At 40.0% G+C, this 21017-nt stretch overlaps 1 protein-coding gene across 2 annotated transcripts; it reads left to right on the top strand.

Annotated features, from left to right (window-relative positions):
• Window positions 1-388: 388 nt before the first annotated feature.
• On the top strand, window positions 389-20030 carry HACD2 (3-hydroxyacyl-CoA dehydratase 2). Of its 2 annotated transcripts, none has more exons than XM_062498066.1 (7): window positions 389-519; window positions 6473-6590; window positions 6879-6897; window positions 9636-9724; window positions 15794-15915; window positions 16592-16770; window positions 17461-20030. In XM_062498066.1, the coding sequence occupies exons 1-7, from the start codon at window positions 389-391 to the stop codon at window positions 17541-17543; spliced, it is 741 nt and encodes a 246-aa protein (XP_062354050.1). In that variant the 3' UTR covers window positions 17544-20030. The 2 variants fall into 2 exon arrangements, with proteins under 2 accessions (XP_062354050.1, XP_062354051.1); XM_062498067.1 differs by lacking the exon at window positions 389-519 and adding an exon at window positions 2690-2745.
• Window positions 20031-21017: the final 987 nt, after the last annotated feature.

Genomic DNA, 21017 nt, shown 5'->3' with positions numbered 1-21017 from the left:
CATCCTCTTGACACCTGCCTTTGAGATATTTGTGTGCATTAATAGAGATCGCCTCTCAGTCTTCTCTCCTCTGAACTATATTACAAAAGTGAAGAAAACCTACGAGATACTCCAAAAATAACCTCACCAACTAACGCTATTAACGTTTCTAAGGACACGGCAGACCTACTCCTCCCTGCAGAGGGGCGTTTTGACCCAGTCCTAAAAAGCGAGCGAGCAGCCCGCGGACCCCGGCCCGGGAGCGCCCCCCGAGCCCCGGGCCCCGGGCTCCGGGCCCGGCCCGGCCGGCAGCAGTGCGCCTGCGCGGGGCCGGTCCGGCCAGGCCCGCGGGAAGTCCCGCCCCGCGCGCGCCGAGCGCCGGCAGCGGGAGGGGCGCGGGAGCCGCGAGATGGCGGCGGCCGGCAGCGGCGGCAACCGGGCGGACAACGGCTACGGCGGGCAGCAGGCGCGGCGCAGGAAGGGCCCGGGCGCGCTGGCCACGGGCTACCTCGTTATCTACAACGTGGTGATGACGGCGGGGTAAGAACGCGGCGGGGTCGCTCGCGGGGTTCCCCGGCCCCGACCGCCGCCGGGGCGCGGGCGCTGCGCTCGGCCGGGCTGCGGCCGCGGGTGGGTCCGGAGGGGCAGGGAGGGCAGGGCAGGGCAGGGCAGGGCAGGGCAGGGCAGGGCGGCTGCCCCACAGGGCAGGGAGCGGGGCCGGGCCGAGAGCAGCGGCCTCTCCCGCCGCCGTGCCCGCGCTGCGATCTGCCCGAGCCCGTGCGGCTGCACCGCCCGGTGCCGGGTCCGGATCCGGGGCTGTGCCCCGCGCCCCCCGTGCTGTCGGAGGCCCTGCCTCGCACTTTGGGTACGCTGCAGCGAGCGGCCGGCTCCTCTCGCTCGCTGGTCCTCGTGCTGGAGAGGGAGGGGCTCCCGCCCGTCCATGCTCTGCTGCCGTCCCTCTGTCCCGGCTCTCCACCGTGCCCTGTGGCCGTGTTCCGGGCCGGGTGTCCCGGGCCTGGCCCTGCGCGGCCCTGCCCAGCCTGTGGAGCCCTCGGCAGCTCCTGGCCCGCTGTGACCCCTCCGCGCTGCCCGGCCGCAGCCCGGCCTCCCTGCCCCTTGCAGAAGGAGTTCTGCACAGCAGCGCAAGTGAGTGTTCCCTGGGAGCTGCCGTGTTTCACGGGTGACTCCTTAATTCGCTCTGCAGCAATTCTCACGTCAGAGTGGCTGTACGTTCACGCATCACCGTGTCTGTGATGTGGATTCCAGCAATTTTCACTAGAGAGGTGATCTTAAATACAGGGAATTTATCCACAGCAGTAATTAAAGGCAAAGGTCTTGAGCCCTGCAAGGTTTCTCCATAAACCCTTCTGCTGCTCTGTAATTTGAGGCTGGAAGCTGCTTTTGGGACACGCGAGCTCCTGGACCAGCTTGGCGCTCTGCGCTTGCCTTGCATGGTACGATGCAGGCTGGGGCCAATTGGTGCTCGTTCAGGTGTGTTCTTAGCTACAAAAATTAAAATAGCAACAACTGGGGAGTCTCTTTCTCCTTTCAAAAGAAAAGGAGGGTTTTTTGGTTTTGTTTTTTTTTTTTTTAAGAATTAATTCTGGCTGTGGTATCTCACTGGAATCTAGATAAAAATAAAACCATCTTTTGAAAGATTGAGGCTATTTGTGTGGGAATAGAACAGAGCCTTTAAAATGGATCCCAAATGAGTGTGTAGATAAACCATTGCAGGTGAGAAGATGAGGAAACCCAGTAATGTCACATTTTGGGGAGGAAGTTAGTGTAAATTAATACAGATACAATTCACTTCAGTAAGGCAGTTGAAATGAAGATTCCTGTCTTTGCTGGTGGCAGCTGGTGCTATTTCAGCTTACAAGATATTTACACTTGTCTGGATCAAAGGTGGGGGAGTGAGGAGAGCTCAGTTCTTGTGAGGTGCTTGATACACTGTTACCCAACAGATGTGTTATTCTGAAATGTTACTGAGCAGGTTTATGGCTCCACAGGATATTTGGAGAGTATTTCACTCAAAGGGCAAGGATAATTAGCCACCAGTTTAAGTAATCTGTTGTTTCCTAAATAATTGCATGAGTAATACAACACATTGCAAGCAGTCAGAAGGGTTTTTCAGTTTTGTTGTGGTGTCCCTGCACTATGTTAACAAGTTCACCTCTGAACTTTTCTAAGAAATAAAAGCATTTCTCTGCTTGTTTTGCTGCTCATATGCAATTCACTTGTGTGTTTATAAAAGATATAAAAAACCTGAGAATGAAGCTGTGGTATAAATAGAAAGCTTTCTTTGTGGTCATGAACTTTTTGTTATGGCATGCAAGCTTCTGAGCATGGGAAATTTCTGTTTCTTCAGAAGAAAAAAATTTAAAAAAATTAGAGCGCTGGAAACCTCAGAAATAAATAACATAAACCTCTATTTAGCTTTCTGTTGCCATGTAAATCTTGATCACAGTGTTACCCATTTTCTTGATTTACACCAAATGTTTTAGAAAATTCCACTCTTGGGTGGGATGTGATTTATGGTGCTTTAACATGAGCTGCTTTTCTCTGGACTTGGTTGTGATCAGACTGTGATTTCTGCAATTTGGGGAGTTACCAAATGTATGAGCTCTGTGGCCATGGTCACATCTCTGTTGTCTCTCACTTTTCTTTTGGGGTAGGTCACTGGGGGCTCTCACTGATAATTTCTCTTCAAATGGATGAGGAGTTTATGCTTTCCCTGGACACTGCTGAGATTCCACAATATACAAGGCTGAGCTTAGCAAAAAAGCTCAGTTTGTTTCTTATTATCATTAAACCTTTAAAAGGGGTAGTTTTCTGGAGCTGGTTGACAGAAGCTCAGTTGTTCAGATGAAAAAATCAAAAAGATTGATACACAGCTGTTGGCAGTGATTATTTACTGACCCCGTGTCAACCAGAGTGCTCAGACTTAGTTTCTCTAAAGGCTGCTCTGCCTTGGAAAGAGAATTATGAAAAGAAAAACCAAAGAAGTTCAAGGTGCCCGTATGATGAAGTGATGCTCTAACAGCACATGGGATTTTTTTGAAGTGGTTTGCTTGGTTTATAAAAGGCTTATAAACTGAAGTACACAACAACATTGTCGTGCAGTAAATAGGTACTAAAGTAAGTGTTTTAAAACCACAATTGCCTTGACTATTTACTTTATTTAAAATGGGTCAAGTAATAGTTGAAAAAAATCAGCATAGCCACTGTATTTACTTTGCATTTATCTTGACTTAGCTAAAGAAAACAGAACTTACTCCAAAAATAATAGATCTTATTTCTGGTTTTATGCTGTAGTGCACGTAGTGTGTGGATTCCTGCATAAAAAAATGATACAGTGTTTTTTTTTACAAGAGCAAAACAGTTGAAAAAGCATGTGTGTTTGTGGATCCCTGGCTGGAGCTGCATGCACTTACCATTTGGTTCGTGTTTGTTTTTTTCAGAAGTGGGACCAACATGGTACAGCAGGGAATAACCAGCACTGCAGTTGGTTCTCAGCTGTACTTGCTCAGGTTTATTGCCCATGGTTCAAAGCCTTAAGCTGCAGAAAGCTCTGCATCTTGCTTCTCTTGTGTTCAGGCAGACTCTTTTCCCATCACAGTGTGAAGCTGTGTAGTCATGCCTGACCTGAGGAAGCACATTCTGGAGGCATAGATGCAGCATAGAAATTATTTTTCCTGAAAACTGTGTTTGACCAAAATCACTGAATAGTGCTGTGTGGGGAGAGAGGGCATGCTGTTAGAGCTGAATGTAAACGTTACATAAGCTGCTTTAAAAGGTGATTAAGTTTCTTATTTTTAGTCAAGTGCTGTAACTGACTAGTACTTCTGGGTATAAGTAGCTGGTGGTGGTATAAACAATGAGTTTAAAAAGGATTTCACTCAACAAGGTCGATGGTAATGTAATAGCTTTTGAATTTGCAAGAGTTTGTGTTAATCAGTGTTGAGCAAAGAGTGTTCCGGATTATGAGTTTCATTGTCCGTGTCTTCAGTGAGTGGTTGTTGAGAGTCAAAGTACACTTCTCCCTTTCAGGTGCACTCACTGCACAGCTCTGCTGTATTCTTTTGCATAAATGTTACAGAACCTCTGTAAACTTTGCATAAGCAAATATGTTTTTGTGACCTGTGAGAGAGTCAAGGGAGTTAGCCTAAGGACCTGAGCACAAAGCTTGTCTATCAAGTCTGACCAAATGAAAATAAAATGTTCTTTGTGTGCAGTATTCATTTTTCTTGTTTGGGATTAATCAAAGAATGGTAGTCATCCACTTTGGAGTTTACAGACAGGGTAGCAGTAATTTAATGAAATGTAACTCCAGCTGGGCTATCAAGTAGAGTTCAGTGTGTAGGTCAGAGAAATGAGCATTCATGAGACAGTGGTGCCTTTTGCTGCCCTTCTAAACTTCTCGCCAAGTTCTATTTCAGCTGATTTCCTTGCTTTCACCTTCTCCTGTTCCATTTTGTCTAGCCTTAGAGGGTGAAGAACTATTTAAGAATCACAGAAGCTGGACAGAGGTACTAAAAGCTTCAGCACAAACTTAGCTTTTAATTTCATAGGGATTTGTGCTCTGATCTATATTAAATGCTTTTTGAAGGATAGTAAATGGAATGGAAGGTACAGTCTTGCTAGAGGCAGTGATCTGGCACGAGGGTGGAGGTGAGCAAAAGGCTGGAGCTCCTCTGGGAGCCGTGGGATTTACCAGTCTCTCAGTTCAGGTGAGAAAGGTATGCAGGCACAGCCAAGAAGTGGCATCTTGTGCAATTGGAGAAATTGCTCAATTCTGCAGTTTCTCAACAAACATGGAAGATCAGGAAAAACAGAGAAACTTGACAGATAAGAAGAGCCCAATGTCAACCTGCTCTGATTTCCTGTTGTAAAGAAGAAGCAGTTGGTGTTGCAGGGGAGAATCACTAATACTGCAGTGCTTACTGGTTTATTCTACACTGTAAGTCCAAATAGAAAATGAATCTGATTTACTCTTTGTAAACAGCAATTACTTGGCAAATGTTTGTCCTTTGGTCACAAGATGGCTTTAACTGAAATAACTTGTCTCTCTGAAAAAAAGGGAGGGCTTGTTTCTCTTTTCTTTCCCACTCCCTCTGCTTTTCTTTGGTGCATGTCTTCCAGAAGTTAAGGCAGAAATTAATTAGCTTTCTTTCTTCTAACAGATTTTGTTACAAACACAGACTTGGGTGCCAGAATTACTTATTGTTGAAAAATCTGAACTTTGCTATGTGTTTCAAACAATTACTATATTTGAGATAATATGTGCACATACTTGCAACATCCAAGCTAATGTAGTACTTGTAAGACTCTAATATGCTATTAATAAAGGGAGTTTCTTCATCATCCCTGTTACAAAAACACAGCTACACACTTTTTTCCAAAGGGTAAAAACTATTGTGGAGTCAGGGGGCTTGCTACATGTCTGCACATTGAGGTGAATGGTTAGCAGAGACACTTGGTGATTTACGTGAGGGGTTCGGAGGGAGATGGAGGGAAAATTAAGTGGCCTTCAGAGTAGTTGGGTGTAAGACAGCCAGGATGAGCCTGTCAGTGAAAAGTTTGGGAGCCTCTGTTAAGGATTCTTCTTGACCAACCAACTCCTTCTTCCCATATTTGCCAAAAGTAATTAGAAACTGAAGTTAACTGTAAATACTACTTTCAAATGCAAAGTATTTGGCCAGGGTTGACCACTCACCTTGGGTTTGTGGCTTGGCATAGACTCAGCTGAAGAATTTCTCATGTTGTGGGCAAGCACCAGCTCTGGACAGCTGTGGTAGTTAGCAAAAGCTTCATCAGCCAGGATGAAAAATTTTTAGGTTTGTTTAAATTACCTGAAGGGAAAATCAACAGGGTCACATTGTTCACAGACACTTGCAGTTACATAAGCACTAACATAGGCTCAGATATATTTGTTGGTTATAAAGGAAAACTGGGAGGGGAATGGCCATGCTTCCTTCAAGTCTTTAGCAAGCTCAGTTTCCTTGCAGTTATTTATCTGTAACTATTTCTCATTAATATATGTTACCAACTAAGCTGGATGACCTCTCATGAAGTCTAGGGGTTTACTTTGAACTGAAATGTTAAAATCAATGCCTTCTGAATCTTGTTTATGTCATGCTGCTGTAAGTTGGTCAGAAGTCTCTGACTAGCTGTCAGGGGTTTTTTGCTCAAACTAAACAAAATACTGATTTGCCATGAATACATTCCATAACTAAATTAAATAGACCTCACTGAAAAATAAATGGAGACATTATAGATATTGGTACCATGTTGGTGCTGAAAAATGCTTAAAAATGCATCATCTTTCTCTTGGATACATTTGTAGAAGATGCAAGTATTTAACATTTCCAGTGTTGCAGAGTTAGTGTATTTCAGGACAGTTCTGCCTGTTGTTTTCTCAAGTATTGAAAAAGGGATTAAAGATTTCTCTTACTTATTGTATGCTTGATGTTCCCTTTTTTCTCTCTTTCAGGTGGCTTGTTATTGCAGTTGGTCTAGTTCGAGCATATCTGGCTAAAGGCAGCTACCACAGCCTTTACTATTCAATAGAAAAGCCCCTGAAATTCTTCCAAACTGGAGCTTTGCTTGAGGTGGGTGTAGTCCTATTCCCTGGCATTACTAATATTTGCATGAATGTGTTGTATTTTTTACACTTACTTTAATTCTACTTTAATTCTTACACAAAAGCTGAATTTTCCTTTTAGCAAGTCATGAGGGAAGTTTTACTGTCTGTTATTTAGCTTGGGGAGCAGAGCTAAATATTAATCATTGAAATGCAAATACTGAATCTTAAGATCTTGTAACAGAACTAAATGTGTGTCTGAATTGCTTAATTTGAAATATTAGTGATTTGAATTTCTTTTTTTTTTTTGTTCTAGATTCTGCACTGTGCACTTGGTAAGCTTGCAAATTTTCAGTTTATTATTTCTGTAGAAGACTGCACTTTTAGCAATATATTAGCAAGAAAAAAGTTAGTCTGTGAATTGCCAAATTTAATTCTTTCATCACTTACTAATTTTTGTTTGAAATACATTCTAGTTTTTTGCTCCCTAATTTGAAAAGTCACAAAAGAATAAAAGTGCTTCAGCTCCTAACTGAATGTTCACTAGCCACTGTTTAAAGAGTGAGATGACGTTGAGGTTCCTGAAGCTGCAACTACAAACTTGCTGTTTTTCCATCATTGTTCAGTCAGCCAAATATTGCAGGAGGTGTTAGATTGTGGGGTTATATAGTGAGTTCTGTGGGGTGTTTTAATAACCACGTGAGGTGTTGGGAGAACTGGTGCTAGGAATGTGTCAGCAGAGGGCAGTCTGGTTCTGTCGTTGATGGAATAGTTCTGGCTCTCATGGATCATCCAGTTACTCTGAAAATGTCTTAAAAAGGCAGTTCATAAACTGCACAGATCATCCCAAGAAATGAATGATCATATACACCTCAAATGCATGTAAAGGCTTCTCAGAGTCAACTGTGTTTATCATCTGTTTACCTGTGCTGCCAAGGCCATCCTTCCAGCACTGTTTAATTTTACTAAATCTCAGTTACTGTTTTTTACCAGAATAAACCATACTTCTTTTAAAAATTGCCGAAAATTAATATTAAAATGTCCCAGTTTTAAGGTCTTATTTAACAAGTAGCAAGAAGGAGAAGTGGAATCTTGGAACACTGGAGAGAAAACTTTGCAGATAAGGTGCTGGTTTTACCATCCTAAATCCCTAATGCTCTGCTATTTTCTTAAGCTAAACTGGTGTGCAGACACCAGCATCTACTAGAATCTAAGAATGTAAAAAATGTAGTTGGATTCTCATTTCCTCGCACTTGGGTGTCTATGTCCATCAAATCTGTGAGTAGCAGGAGACAGTCCTGTGTCTCACCTTCCAGACTGATGCAGAACAACAAATAAGATGATTATACAGCCTGCTTGTGTGCAAAGCTAATCATTCTGGTTCAGTTGTTTTGAGGTGTGGATCCTTTTAGCCCATGTCTTCCTTAGTAGCACAATTTAATATTAGAGAGAGCCATTAGGGGAAAGTGGCAGCATTTTATGCCCTTATTATTCTCTCTTTTTGCTTTCCCTTACAAAGCTCTTTTGCAAAAGACTGGTTTTCTTAAAACTGGCTGCGGATTGTATGTTTTTCTGTTAATGGAAGTGTTTGTCAGCTAAGTAAAGTAGGGGGGTTTTGCACAGCTGGATGCATTGCTGCTGTCTGCTGCAGTCCTACTGACTCTAGCAAAAGTTTCTATGCAAGGAGAAACAGGGAATTCACAGATTCCTTTGCCCCTGCTGAACTAATTGCTCTAACTAGAGCTGCAATTCTCTGTCAGTGGGAGGGTTTATGTGTGACAGATGGCTGTGTGTATCAGCATAACTTTCCACATCTTTTCAGTAGAATCTGAAATGCTAGCTTAGCATCTGGGAGGCAAGTCCTTCAAAATACAAAGATTGATAGGGGAATGTCTCTGTGAAGCATTGTTGAGAACAAAACTTTGACATATGGCAAAGATTTTAAAAATACAGAGCTCTACCTGGAAAGGAGGCAATGTGTAGCCCAGAGACCAAGAAAACATGATAAAACTGAAGAGAACTATGCTTGTAGGATTTTCATTTTTCCTCTCAAGGAAGCCAAACGTGTCAATGAAGATAATTCAAACTGAATAATAATAATTGAATAATAATTCAAGTTGAAACTTGCTTTTGACTTTTCTTATTCTTTCTTCCTATCTCATTTTCGTCTTTGGTCTCTACATCTTTTCTGAGGCTTGTGTTGCTTGTGGTTTGCATTAGCTTTACAGGCATTTTTTACTGTATCTTAGCAGCTGCACCTGCTCTCTATCATTTAGCTATTGGAAGAAAATAAAACTTTGTGATGGGAAGTTTAGAAATTTTGTGTTATCTTGCAGTCTAAAACTATTTCTGCTCTGTCAGACCTGGTTGTGTAGGATCCTTTTACTGGCAGGCCAGTTGGTACCTCAGAACTTGGCTGGAAGAACCAGTGGTATCTGCTTCCTTGAGAAAAATCTTCCAGGTTGCTTCTGTACCTGCCAGTGCATCAGGTGTTCCCTGGGCTTTGTTTGTTGCAGGGTTGTGTCGGTTGGTTGGATGGTTTGGGTTTTGTTTTTGTTTTTGGTTTTTTTTTTTTTTTTGAGTTGTATTTCCAGGAAGGAATTGCAAACTTTGCATCTATCAAAATATGGGCTAATTACTGTTTCTGAAAAAACACTTGAAATTTTTGATGGCTGTTTTTTTTGGGATATACAGTGCAAAACATATTTATCATTTTTACTTTTTAAATCATAGTAATGAAGAGTATCTTGGATATTTTAATAAAACAAGATTTATTTGAAAGACTGTATCCCAGAAGCTGTTTGAAATTCTTATTGAGCTGTTCTGTGTATTGAGAAATGTGCTGTGATTGCAACAAGATCAATTACATTTGTTTGCATTTTGATGCAGAAAGCCTTGTCAGGGGATTGCACTGCATTACACTGTATGAACACACTGACTTCATATTTCCAAATTTAAAAAAAATTAAATGTTTTCCTTCCAGAAATTCCAAATAACTGGACTTTGATTTAGCTGTGTTTTATTTCCCACCCTGTCAGTTAGGAATATTTACTAATTACAAAATATCTTCCAGGCATTGTTCCCTCTTCTGTTGTTCTGACTGCTTTCCAAGTGATGTCAAGGGTTTTCCTGACATGGGCAGTAACACATAGTGTAAAAGAGGTAAGTCAAGCTACATATTGATAGACAAACTGTTGGTCCATGCTGAAAAGCAAGTGTTGATTGCTGTCTTATTTTCCTTAAAATGTCTTCTGTTTGTATCCCAACATGGGAAATTGTTCATATGAATTTCTGTGGATAAAAAAAAAAAAATAGATCTAATGTCATCTTTTGTTGACAGTCAAATGGAGCAAGGTCTTATTCTCTCTGTAAGACATCTAGCTCCTGGATAGATTCTGCACTCCTTACTGACAGTTAAACAGGTTCCAGTGTGTAATACAGAACACAGAATTTGGTACAGCCTTCTAGTGTTCATCTCATTAGTGCCATAATTAAAAGCAAAATTTCATTGCCCTCCTGCATATGCAATTCACTTCCTGTGGCATCTGAAACTCCCCCTTAGTTGTTTGTGCACAACAGTGCCTCCATGCTCTCCGTTGTCACTCTCCAGGATAATTTTCCCTCTGTCCTTCATTCAATTTTCTTTTATTCAAACATAGGTAATTTCTGGGGGCTGTGTTTTTTCTCAGGGCTCACCACACCAAATAATACTGTATTTTATGCAGCTCTCTTTAGAATCCTTTGGAACCCATTTTTTTGAAGATTATTCCTGACAGCTGTTTTAAAATCTAGACATGCTTTAATTGGTACAGGTTATGGTGACTGATTCATGTAATCTGAATCCTTGTAGTAGCCCAAATATGCTGCATCTTTGCTGTAATGTTAGCCAGCTAATCTTGTTGTTTTTCTTCTCATTAAAGAAAGAAGTTAGTCTTGATACCGGCGTCAGCATGGTGCCTGAAATAAGTGACAGTCACTTTATGCATGAGATTATTTGTGACTTGATGTGGAGAATGGCTTAAGGAACTTGTATTACTACAAAGTCTTGAGGGAAGCTTCTTTTTCTTCCTTCCTCCAAACCTGGTACCAGACATGCTGGTCACTGTAGTTCCTAGCAATTAACAGTCCTTTCTGGTGATGTTTTGTGATGCTTGTTCATGTGAAGCTGTAGTTTCATGCTACTTGGAGGAATGTTATTTTTCTCAAGAAACAGAAAACCTATTTTCTAATGGACTTCCATGTTGGTGCAAATTAATGTACTCTGGTCTCTGTTAATTCACCAGAAATAAGTACTAAGTTTAGAAAACCAAAAAAGAAAAAAATAAAACCCCCACCATCATTTCAAGACATTAGATTTTATATATATGTATAAAATACTTTAAAATAAATACTCTTGGAGTTTTGCTTGTTATGTATACGTGTCAGGATATCTGATGCTTCATAAAGAACAATGATAATCTGTTTTTATGAATTGCCTCTTGGTTTTGAAGTAACCCAAATATTAAAGGTTAGATTGGATGGATTAGAATGATTCCATGTGTTGCCTGTTAGGCATCAAAGAAAAACCTATAATAATGGTTGTGAGTTAGGTTTTTTTGAAGCTTATGCCCACATTCTTACCAGAAAAAAACAACGAAATAGTAGCAATGAGTTTAGCCCAACATTTGACTTTTAAGAAGGATTCTTTCAACAACATTCCATGCAGATATTTTTCCTCACACCTGTGTGGTCTTTTAGTTAAAGTCTTGCAAGAGACTGTGCTATGTGTTACTTTTTTGATGTCTTAGAAAGTGGGTATAAGAATGGTGAGGATGAGGAACCCTGTGATGAATTTCTGAACTGTGACTTAGAGCTAATAAATCAAATGAGAGGCTGTATTCTGACCCCTCCCCTTCCCCCAACCAGGGGGCCTGCAGGCTCACCTGGGCAGACATACTGCAAGTGTCACAAGTGTTCTACTTTCTCTAAAGGGCTGTCTGCACCAATGAGCTCCATGGTGAAGGCCAGGATTAAATTCTCACACAGCTTTGTGGAACTTGTAAGCGATGCAGTTGCATGATGAGGTCCTTGTAAAATAAAACGCAGTTTTCCTCTTTAACTTTTTGAGTGAGACTTGTTCAGTATCTTGCTTTTCCAAACTGTTTTCATATATAATACAGCTTAAAGAAGAAATGTGTTTTGCATCCCTCCTTCTGTCAGGATACACTTCTAGAAATGTGATGTGATTTGAAGCATGCTTCTTGCCACTAACATGTTTGTGCTTTTTGTTGACTTCAGTGCTGATGTGTTGTTAAACTCAATATGAAGTTGTTCACAGTAAATGTTGAAGCATGGCAAATGTTAAAGCACTTCACACTGAGATTCTCCTTACCTGCACTGTAGGAGCAGTTGTTGGTGTTGTGGAGGAGGGCCTGGCATGTCATCAGTGCTGGCTATTATGTCAGAAAGGAACCAGTTAAGTGAATTTTGCTGTTTCCCCTACAAAGGAGGGTGGAGAACGAGCAGGCTGGTATGAAGGGCTGGGAGTATGTAGGCATAGGAGAAGAGAAAGTGCCCTTCAGTTGAAAAGATGTCTTTTTGAATTTGTGTGAGCAATGAGATCATCTGGTGACATCATGGCAGGCCTTCATGGAGTTCCATTCAGATAGATAATTCTGCAGCCAGTTCTGATGTGTATTTAAAAATGGTGTCAGCAGGCATTTATTGCTTATCCCATTGAGCTCAGTTACAGATAAGTTGCAAATAAGTGTAATGTATATTTAGAGGAACTTTTGTAGAGCATAGAGGCAAGAGATGCTGTGAAAACAACTTATACAGCATATGGAGCTAGTAATTTGGACTCTAGTTGGGACTGCAGTTGGGAATTGATATCTTCAATCAGTAGTAAAGCATACTTACTTAAAAGAGGGAAGAACATATTAAGATATTTAGGACAAAGTTGTAGTAAAAAGTCCATGCTGGAAGGGTCAGAACTCTGAATAGCTTAGTACAGTTGAAAAACCTGATTCATGACTGCTTTATATATATGTAAAGTTAAAGCAATACCATACAACACAATAGTCTGTCAGGCCTTTTGTGCCTACCGTGGAACTTCCTTCCCCCCCGCCCCTTAATTTTATGTTTTATTTTTTAATTACTGTACCAGAGAACGAGCTCTTTGGAGAGAGACGTGCTGTTTCAATATTTTCCATCATTACACTTGCATAGTGCTGCTGGTTTTGCTCTTCTGCATTGGATTGCTTAATTATGTGTTTGGCTGAAATTTTCTGCAAATTTGTCAAACTGTTGCTCTTAACATAGAGAAATTTCCCTTTCCAATCTTAAGGAGAACATTAAAAACCACTCAGGCTTTATTTTGTCAACTCCCAGTTCTCATCTTTGCATCTTAAAAGACAGTGGTTTCTTTCATATTTTAGCAAACATTTTCTGCTATTCACAGAAAAGCTGAAATACATTCAGGACCCCCCTTGATGATATGTTGGCTTTAAACATATGCCAAAAAATTATGCCTATTGTTTGATTGACCCCTATTAAGAGAGTTGGACAGATAAGGTGTAAATAAAGTGTAAAATGTGTTTTGACTTGTGTCTAAAACTTCCTTAAAGGACTGGCATGAAAAGAAGTAGTGGAAGAAGAATTGAATTCTCAGGGAGCATTGGCCTTAGTGGTTTATTAAAGATCTGTTGTGTATTTGCCCTATCTTCAGCCTGGAGGAGGAATGATGCAAATGCAGCATTAGCAGAGGCTAAGAGAAAAAGACCCCTGAGAAATGGTTTTGTGAATCAGTTTTGTAATGTACATCTCAGTCATCTTTATCTGAAGTACTGAAATACTGTTAAAGATGTGTTCTGATAGTGACAGACTGTGACAGCTATGTGAGTGTGCAAGAAACAGACTTTATAATGATAACCAGCAGTTTCCAGTCTTCTTTCTTCCTTAAATAGGGACACAAACTGTGAAGGCTTTATTAGTGATCCTTTAAGTGACCTAACAGGGATGTGTGTTTCCTAATGGTGTGAACTGTTTTAATAACTTATAGTCCAGAAGAAAGGGGGGAGACCAGACCTTGAAGGCAGTGTTAGAGATGTCATGTGATAGAACTGGACTGTAACTGCTGTAATTTTCTACTTCCATGTAGGTGATCCACTGGTAGCATCCCAGTTTCTTGTCCTTGCTCATATCCTTGGATGCTACTTCAAGCTACAAACTTTGGGGTTTTGACTTTATTGATTTCCATAGCTAGGGAAGGAAGTGGGATTTAAAGCACAGGTTGAAGCCTGTGACTCAGAGGTTTAGGTGAACTCATCACTAAGCTGCTACTCCCAATTTGACCAGGAGATGCAGCTCTGGAGTGCTTGTCAAGCACGTTCCTCCTTTGGACCACCAGCATCTGGGAAGTGCTGCTCGCTTTTCCGTGTTGAGAGCTATGTCTTGCTTATAAAGCAGACCTCAAACATGATTAGGATCCTGCAGCAATGTGTAAAAATAGGTTTGGTCTCTTCTCTGAAAATCTTTAAATAATTTTTGGATTTTGCTGTTTTGTGATGATGTAAGGGAGATTAATATATAAACAAATTATCAGAATGTGGAAAAAGAATAATGTGCTTTTGCTGCAAAATGCAGTGAAAGTGACCTGAAATGTTACACACAGCAGAACATGGATTTACAGCACAATACAGCTTACCAGCAGCTCTGCATTCCAGGATAGCTCAAGATTTCTGTATAAATTTTTCTGGGTTTTGCAGTATGTAACAAAGCTTTTTCTGGGTAATTCCCTTGAAAAAGAAATCCCTTTTTTTACCCCAAAGTATATAATCAGTCCCTTACTGTTAAAAAGCTTTTGATCGTGTGTATATATATATATATATATATATATATATAGATATATATATACACACACATACATACAATACATATAAGTGTGTGTATATACATATATATATATATATGTTCTTGTTCCTTTTTTTCTGTTGGTTTGTACTTTGTCCAAGATTAATGGAGTGCACCACCCACATCTGACTTCCTTTTCCCTTTTTTCAAGAGTTGGAGGAAAAGAGAAAATGGGCCCCTGTGGTTGAGGTCTTTTTGTTCCCATGGTCCAGCACTGAATTTGGGCTTAAGGTGCTCATACCACTGGGAATTCTGTTGAAGAAGGGAGGGAGGGAGGAAGAGAGGGAGAAGGGCACATAAAAATCATGTCTGCTTCCTCAAGAGTTTGTATGGTGGGTATGTGACCCCTCATGTACTTGATCCATCTGAACTTGAACCTCTTAATGATGCTCTATAACCTAATAAATATAACTCTTAAAGTACATGCTTTTGAGGATTGACATTATAAATACTACAGATAGAGGCAGTTAATTACAGAATATTTTGAGCTTGAAGGGACCCATAAGGATCACTGAGTCCAGCTCCTAAATGAATGGCCCATGCAGGGATCAAATCCACAACCTTGGCACTGTCAGTGCCACGCTCAGACCAGCTGAGCTGATCTCAGGGTAACAATGTGGATGGAGTTCCAGCTGGTTCACTGATGTGTGACTGACATAAAAGCTCCAAGAGGTGTAAAGCAGTGAAACATGATACTGCCTTGAGGGTAACATTAGAGGAGCTATGCTAGTTACAATATGCAGAAAATGGAGCAAGGAACAGTGAATTGGGTACCCACCAAGCTTACCTGAGGTGAGAAAATCTGAGCATCGTTCTCTCCTCCCAGTCTGGGATCTGGTGTTAGCTGTTTTGCTGATGCTCAAAAGTAGGACCCAGTTTCTGCTCAGAAAAAGAAAAACAGTGCTTATGCTCAGAAGTACTATAAGCTAGTATCAGAATATTAAGTATAAATCAGGTATCAAGTGTTAAGCCATTCTTTCTGCACTAGGAGACATCACAGGACTGAAGCTGGTTGGTGCTTTACAAGAATGGGAAGAGTTCAGAATTATACTCAGCATTCCAGGGGTTTCTTGTACCCGTTTACCTTACACAGCATATGAGATCTTAAGTTACCCAATCATGAAGCAGAGCTATTCTTAAGCAACTAGGAAAATACAGAGCACAGTAAGAAAGGCTTTTTGCTGTTGTTACTAATGTTGCTTTTTAGCTCATTCTTGAAGTCTGTTCTCTAAAATGATGCAGTAAAGCAACCCACAGGAATTGATTTGTGAGGTTTTCTTGGGTCTGGTGAGTAACTGGTAATGCTCAAGTTCATACGAAGCCTTTTTTCCATTCTCACAGGTACAAACTGAAGACAGTGTCCTCTTGTTTGTAGTGGCCTGGACAATCACCGAGATAATCCGTTACTCTTTTTACACGTTTAGCTTGTTAAACCATCTCCCTTACCTCATCAAATGGGCCAGGTCGGTAGCATAACAAAAATTACAGCCTCAAAGCACTGATCTGACAGGGATATTTATCTTGTAAAGTAGTTGCAGTGCAAAAAATTAGATTCTGCCTTCAGGTAATTGCCCTGTTTGTAAACGTGACTGCCTTGCTTCCTTCCAGCAGATTTTCAGGTTACAAAAATCTACTGCATTGCAAGCTGAAAGAGTAGTTTGTCTGAACTCAGTTCCATTTACAAAGTAATTGTATGTAAGAAACTGATATTAAACAGTAGGGACGCCAGTAAGTAAACTGACATTTATCAGTAATTCTTGAATCCAGTGGTTGTCCTTGAAATAATATTTAGGCTCATTGATTTACATCAACTATATTTGGCCCTGTTTTAAGTAGTAAAACAACCTCTACCAAAGAGTTCAAAAATCAATATAATAAAATGGGTGTGTGTGGAGAATAGTTTTAAAGATAGTTTTTAGATTCTCAGATACCATCTTTAAATATTTCCAAACAATTGCTGATTTGAATACTTACCTTGCAATAATGTTCATACCTAACTGTGCTCTAATCAAATAAGATCTAAGAAAAACAAATACTGAGTGGAGAATTCAAAATTTGAGTATCTCTAATGTCATTTAACAAATATTTTGTCTGGTTTTGTCATAACTTTTAATTCTTTCTATGTATGTTTCATTCTAGGTACACTTTGTTTATAGTGTTGTATCCAATGGGAGTCTCAGGTGAACTACTCACAATATATGCTGCATTACCCTTCGTCAGGCAATCTGGCTTGTATTCCATTAGTTTACCTAACAAGTACAATTTCTCATTTGACTACTATACATTCCTGATCCTGGTCATGATCTCTTACATTCCAAGTAAGTATGAGTTTGTTAGATTTCTTAGTATTAACAGCTGTACTGGGGAAAGCAAACAGTTGTGGGATTAACATACACAGAAGTAACCCATTTAGCCTGCTGATGACTGTGCTTAATTTTTGCATGGTTCACAAAGGTTTAGTATCTCATGGAAATTTCTGCTTTTGCTGTTTGTATGTTTTCCATCCCCTACTTTGTTGTTCTGCAAACATACTGTGTGCCATAGTCTTAGAAAAAGGAAGAGAAAAAGCTGTGAATAGAGAGCGATGAAAGAGGCACTGATGTGTATAAAATGCCTTAGAGTCTGAAAAAGTGACACTAGAATTAGGAAAAAAAAAATCAAATCTGGAAATTTTTCTTGAAGGACTTTTTCTGCCCTGCACTCTGTTTTTCTTTGTATTGTGTGCATGCAGTTAAGGCAACTTTTGTCATCTGCTTCTATGTTTAGAGTTAAAAAAGACATTTTGCGTTCAATTAAAAATCTGATTGCTCTAACAAAAAAAATAATAGTACCTGAAGCCTAAGAACAATATCAGTTCATCTCTTTAGAGTGTAAAAGTCAATAGATAACTTAAGCAAAAAGTGGATAAGCACATCCTTTAATAGAGAATTGGTGACCTTGACCGTGTGACTGTGCATCTTGCAGGCCTCTCTTCACACTTCATTGACCTGAGTCTGTTTTCTCCTCAGTCTTCCCTCAGCTGTATTTCCACATGCTGCATCAGAGGCGAAAGGTCCTCTCCCACACTGAAGAACATAAGAAGTCGGAGTAATTCCAACTCTTTTTCAGAACTTTTCAAACATCAAAATGCTGCAGTTTTTCAATACCCAGCACATTTGTAAAGAGTATACCAAGATAAGTCAGAGGTAAAAGACCAATAATTTAGTGAGAATAACCAGTAAATCTGATTTCAGTGAAATTCCAGGATGTCAAACACTGAAATAATTTTCAGCTTGCAGTGCTTCAGAAAACTTTAACTTTATATGGCTTGGCAGTTAACCTTTTCCTTAAATGATGTGCTAAATGGTTTTCATTTATTATTAAATGCCTGAAGGTTGCAGTATGAGTGATGAAGTTGTACCCACTAAATGCCTGAATTGGGATTATATTACTGATACCTCTTTTTTAAGTGCTTGACTGCATGCCAGAAAGTGTATGTATTGCTGTGAAAGCAAACAATATGCTCTGGAATACTTCAGGATAATGTCAGAGACTTCAGTGGAGAATGTAACCTGGGCAAAGTATCAAATTTAGAAAGGTAGGTTGTATATCTAAAAGATGAATGGGAACAAGAACAAGAATCCAGTTACAGAAAATTAGGGGAACGTGCTTCTTTAGGAATTTAAACAGTACAGTTTCTGACCCCAGAGTGTGTTCTCTGAAGATCTTGTTTAAGCTGATCACTCAAATGCTAACATTAATTCAGAGGCTGTAATTCTTCTCTGAAACATTAGAACTACCCCAAGTACTATATCCCTGAATACTTTTTTACATGTGAAAAAAACCCCCAAAATTAATACTAACTGTAACACTTCTAGTGGTATCAGCAATGAAGCTAAATATAAGGAGGTAGGTCACCCAGAAACAGGTGCAGTTCTCCCTTTTTTACTATAAATTCTCCTAGGTGCTTTCTCTGAGTTCTCAGGCTTAACCTTCCCTTGGGAAGGTAAAAGGAAAATGAAAGAGCTGAAAAAGCCTTGTGGTGAGGCAGAAAGCACTAGTGCTCTGTGAGCTGTGCCCAAAGTCTAGAAGGAACTTCTGACTGGGAGTAGAAGGGTGGGGAATGATAGGAGCAAAAGGAAAAGGGAAAGGAGTGAATATCCAGCAGAGACTGAAGGAAATGTAGGTTATGGCTTTACTCTGTTAGGAATTGATGGCTAAATAGTCCTGTCTGCATCCAGTCAGTGTCATTAGACAAGACCATGTGGGCTTCTCTGGCTTCCCTCATTACATGATTTAGTGCATAAAAGAGGTGTGGTCACTCCCAAGCTACCTGCAGTGCTGCCTCCTGTGCCTGCCAGCACCTCCCCTGGTGGTGAGACAACAGCCCGGTTGTGTTTGACACATCCCAGCTCTCCCTGAACGCAGCCAGGAAGTACTGAGGACACAGGCTCTCTGTTCTAGCAGATGGGAAGAGCTAGATTTACAATTATTTAGGTTTATGCTTGTTAGAGCTATATTAAAAAATAAAAATAACTAAACTTGGTATTTTTCAGTAATTTTCTTTGGCTCCATCAAAAGGACTGAATTTTCCTAACTCCCACTATATAGAGCCTTTCCTGTTCAACACAAACAGGACTATTATAAGCAGAGAGAGGACAAGAGACAATAATAATCTTTGCTTCTATTTTCAGCATTTTGGAGCCAATTATTGACTGGATTAAAAAACACAGGAGGTTGGGTGTTGGACTTGTCTCCCAAGTTACAAGCAATAGGACTAGAGGATACTGCCTTGTGTTGTGCCAAGAAAGGTCTAGATGGGATATTAGGAAAAATTTCTTCATGGGAAAGGATTGTCAAGCATTGGAACAAGTTGCCCAGGGAAGTGATAGTCACATCCCTGAAAGTATTTAAAAAAAAACTGAAGATGTGGTGCTTGGGGACATGGTTTACTGGGATTTTGCAGTATTAGGATAATGTTGGACTCAATCTTAGAGGTCTTTTCCAAACCAAACAATTCTGTGATTCTCTTACTGTGGCCATACACAACCTCAAAATGGTTTTGGGTTCAAAGATGCAACAGTTCAATTAATTTCTGTATTAGGTTATGTGCTTTTGTTGTATTATTCTGAACTTACTGTTTGAAAGTGTGAACTTCCACCTATGAACAAAACATCTCCTTTTTCTTATACTTGCTATTAAAAAAGTTAGTGTCAATATTTCTGAAGGGTGTCACCTAAAAGATGTGATATCCTGATGTACTTAGGTTACTGGATATTGTCAGTGCTCAGCTCCTGAACTTCTCTTTATTTGATTTCTTTGCCCAAATAAAAGATTTGGTTTCAAATTTATTGGTCCAATTTGGAGATAAAAAATGGCTGTGTAATACTGCATGAACCAAACTCCTGGCTCTGTTGATGAGAAAGATACAGTACAGATCTACAGCAGATAGCATTGGCACCATGGAAAAGCAGAGCAAGCTGCCAGTAGGGAGAAAGCTTCTACAACCAACACCTTTGCTGAATAGGCTTTATTATGGAATATTTACTTTAATTGGAAATATCAATTTATGATACAAATGCAAATAAACTATGGCCTTTTAAAAGAAAATCGAGTTACTTTTCCTTTCAAAAGACGTTGCTTTCACTGTAAGAATTCTTACCAGCAAAGTTGATTTATAAATTAGATTCTGAAGTCTGAACATGCAGTTACTATGTACAAAAATTCAGGGCTTCATCTTGCAGTGCTTTTTCAAGTTTATCTTCTGTGGAAATCACTGAAAGGTGATCTTGAGAGAGAACTATAGTGTGATGCCCTAAAACTGCTTGGATTTTTCCCTAATACTGATTTTGCTGACACATGTGGGGTTTCTCCTTGTAAAAGAAGTTTCCCCTCCTCTGTCACTGAAACTATAAAGTGGTTTCCATGAACTCTATAATAGAAGCTTTGATTGGTGCTGTGTCACAGATGCAGAGGGGTTTATTTTCCCCACAGACTGTTTACTTGGCTTGCATGTTCTCTCTCAGCCTATCCAAACCAGCAGGCCTCCCTCCCCTGCTTTGGTACTCTCTGTTGTGTGCACTGTTCAATTGACAGCACTTTATGTTCTACCCTGCCAGCTCTGAGTTAGTCACTACTAACTTAGTCACTACCCTCCAAAAGACCAAGGTTTGCACCAGTGTGTAGTTACAACTGGAATTGTAGAAATGTTCATAATTGTACATTACACTAAGAATGCAGGTTACAGTGCAGGTAAATTGTAATTTTTCACAATGTGATGTTTTTATCAGAGGGTCTCTTACCATTGTGAAGGTTGGCGTTTGTGTGGACCAATCTGCAGTGTCATTTTAAAACCTTTCAGCTTAAAATTTTCATGAGTATACATCAAATCATATATTTTGATGTATATGTCAGTGAAACTTGGGTGAAAACTATATACAGTCATTTTTGTATTTTTTTTCTATGTTGTGAAGAATAAAATTGTAATTTTATAAGTCTGATTCACTAAGATTATTATAAGTTAAATGTATTTTTTGTATATTTAGGAATCTGGTATTACCTGGAGCTCTGAAAGACTAAGCATAGA

The sequence above is a fragment of the Cinclus cinclus genome, chromosome 9, assembly GCF_963662255.1.
Source record: "Cinclus cinclus chromosome 9, bCinCin1.1, whole genome shotgun sequence".
NCBI classification, from domain to species: Eukaryota; Metazoa; Chordata; class Aves; order Passeriformes; family Cinclidae; genus Cinclus; species Cinclus cinclus.
Note: the sequence above shows the minus strand (reverse complement) of the source record. Positions and strands in the feature narration are given on the sequence as shown.

What these genes read in the sequence shown, in the direction of transcription:
- HACD2 (XM_062498066.1), top strand. Translation starts at nt 389, where the DNA reads ATGGCGGCGGCCGGCAGCGGCGGCAACCGGGCGGACAACGGCTACGGC. An exon ending in TACCTCATCAAATGGGCCAG is followed by an intron (nt 15,916 to 16,591) that starts GTCGGTAGCATA and finishes GTTTCATTCTAG; the next exon opens with GTACACTTTGTTTATAGTGT. An exon ending in CATGATCTCTTACATTCCAA is followed by an intron (nt 16,771 to 17,460) that starts GTAAGTATGAGT and finishes TTTTCTCCTCAG; the next exon opens with TCTTCCCTCAGCTGTATTTC.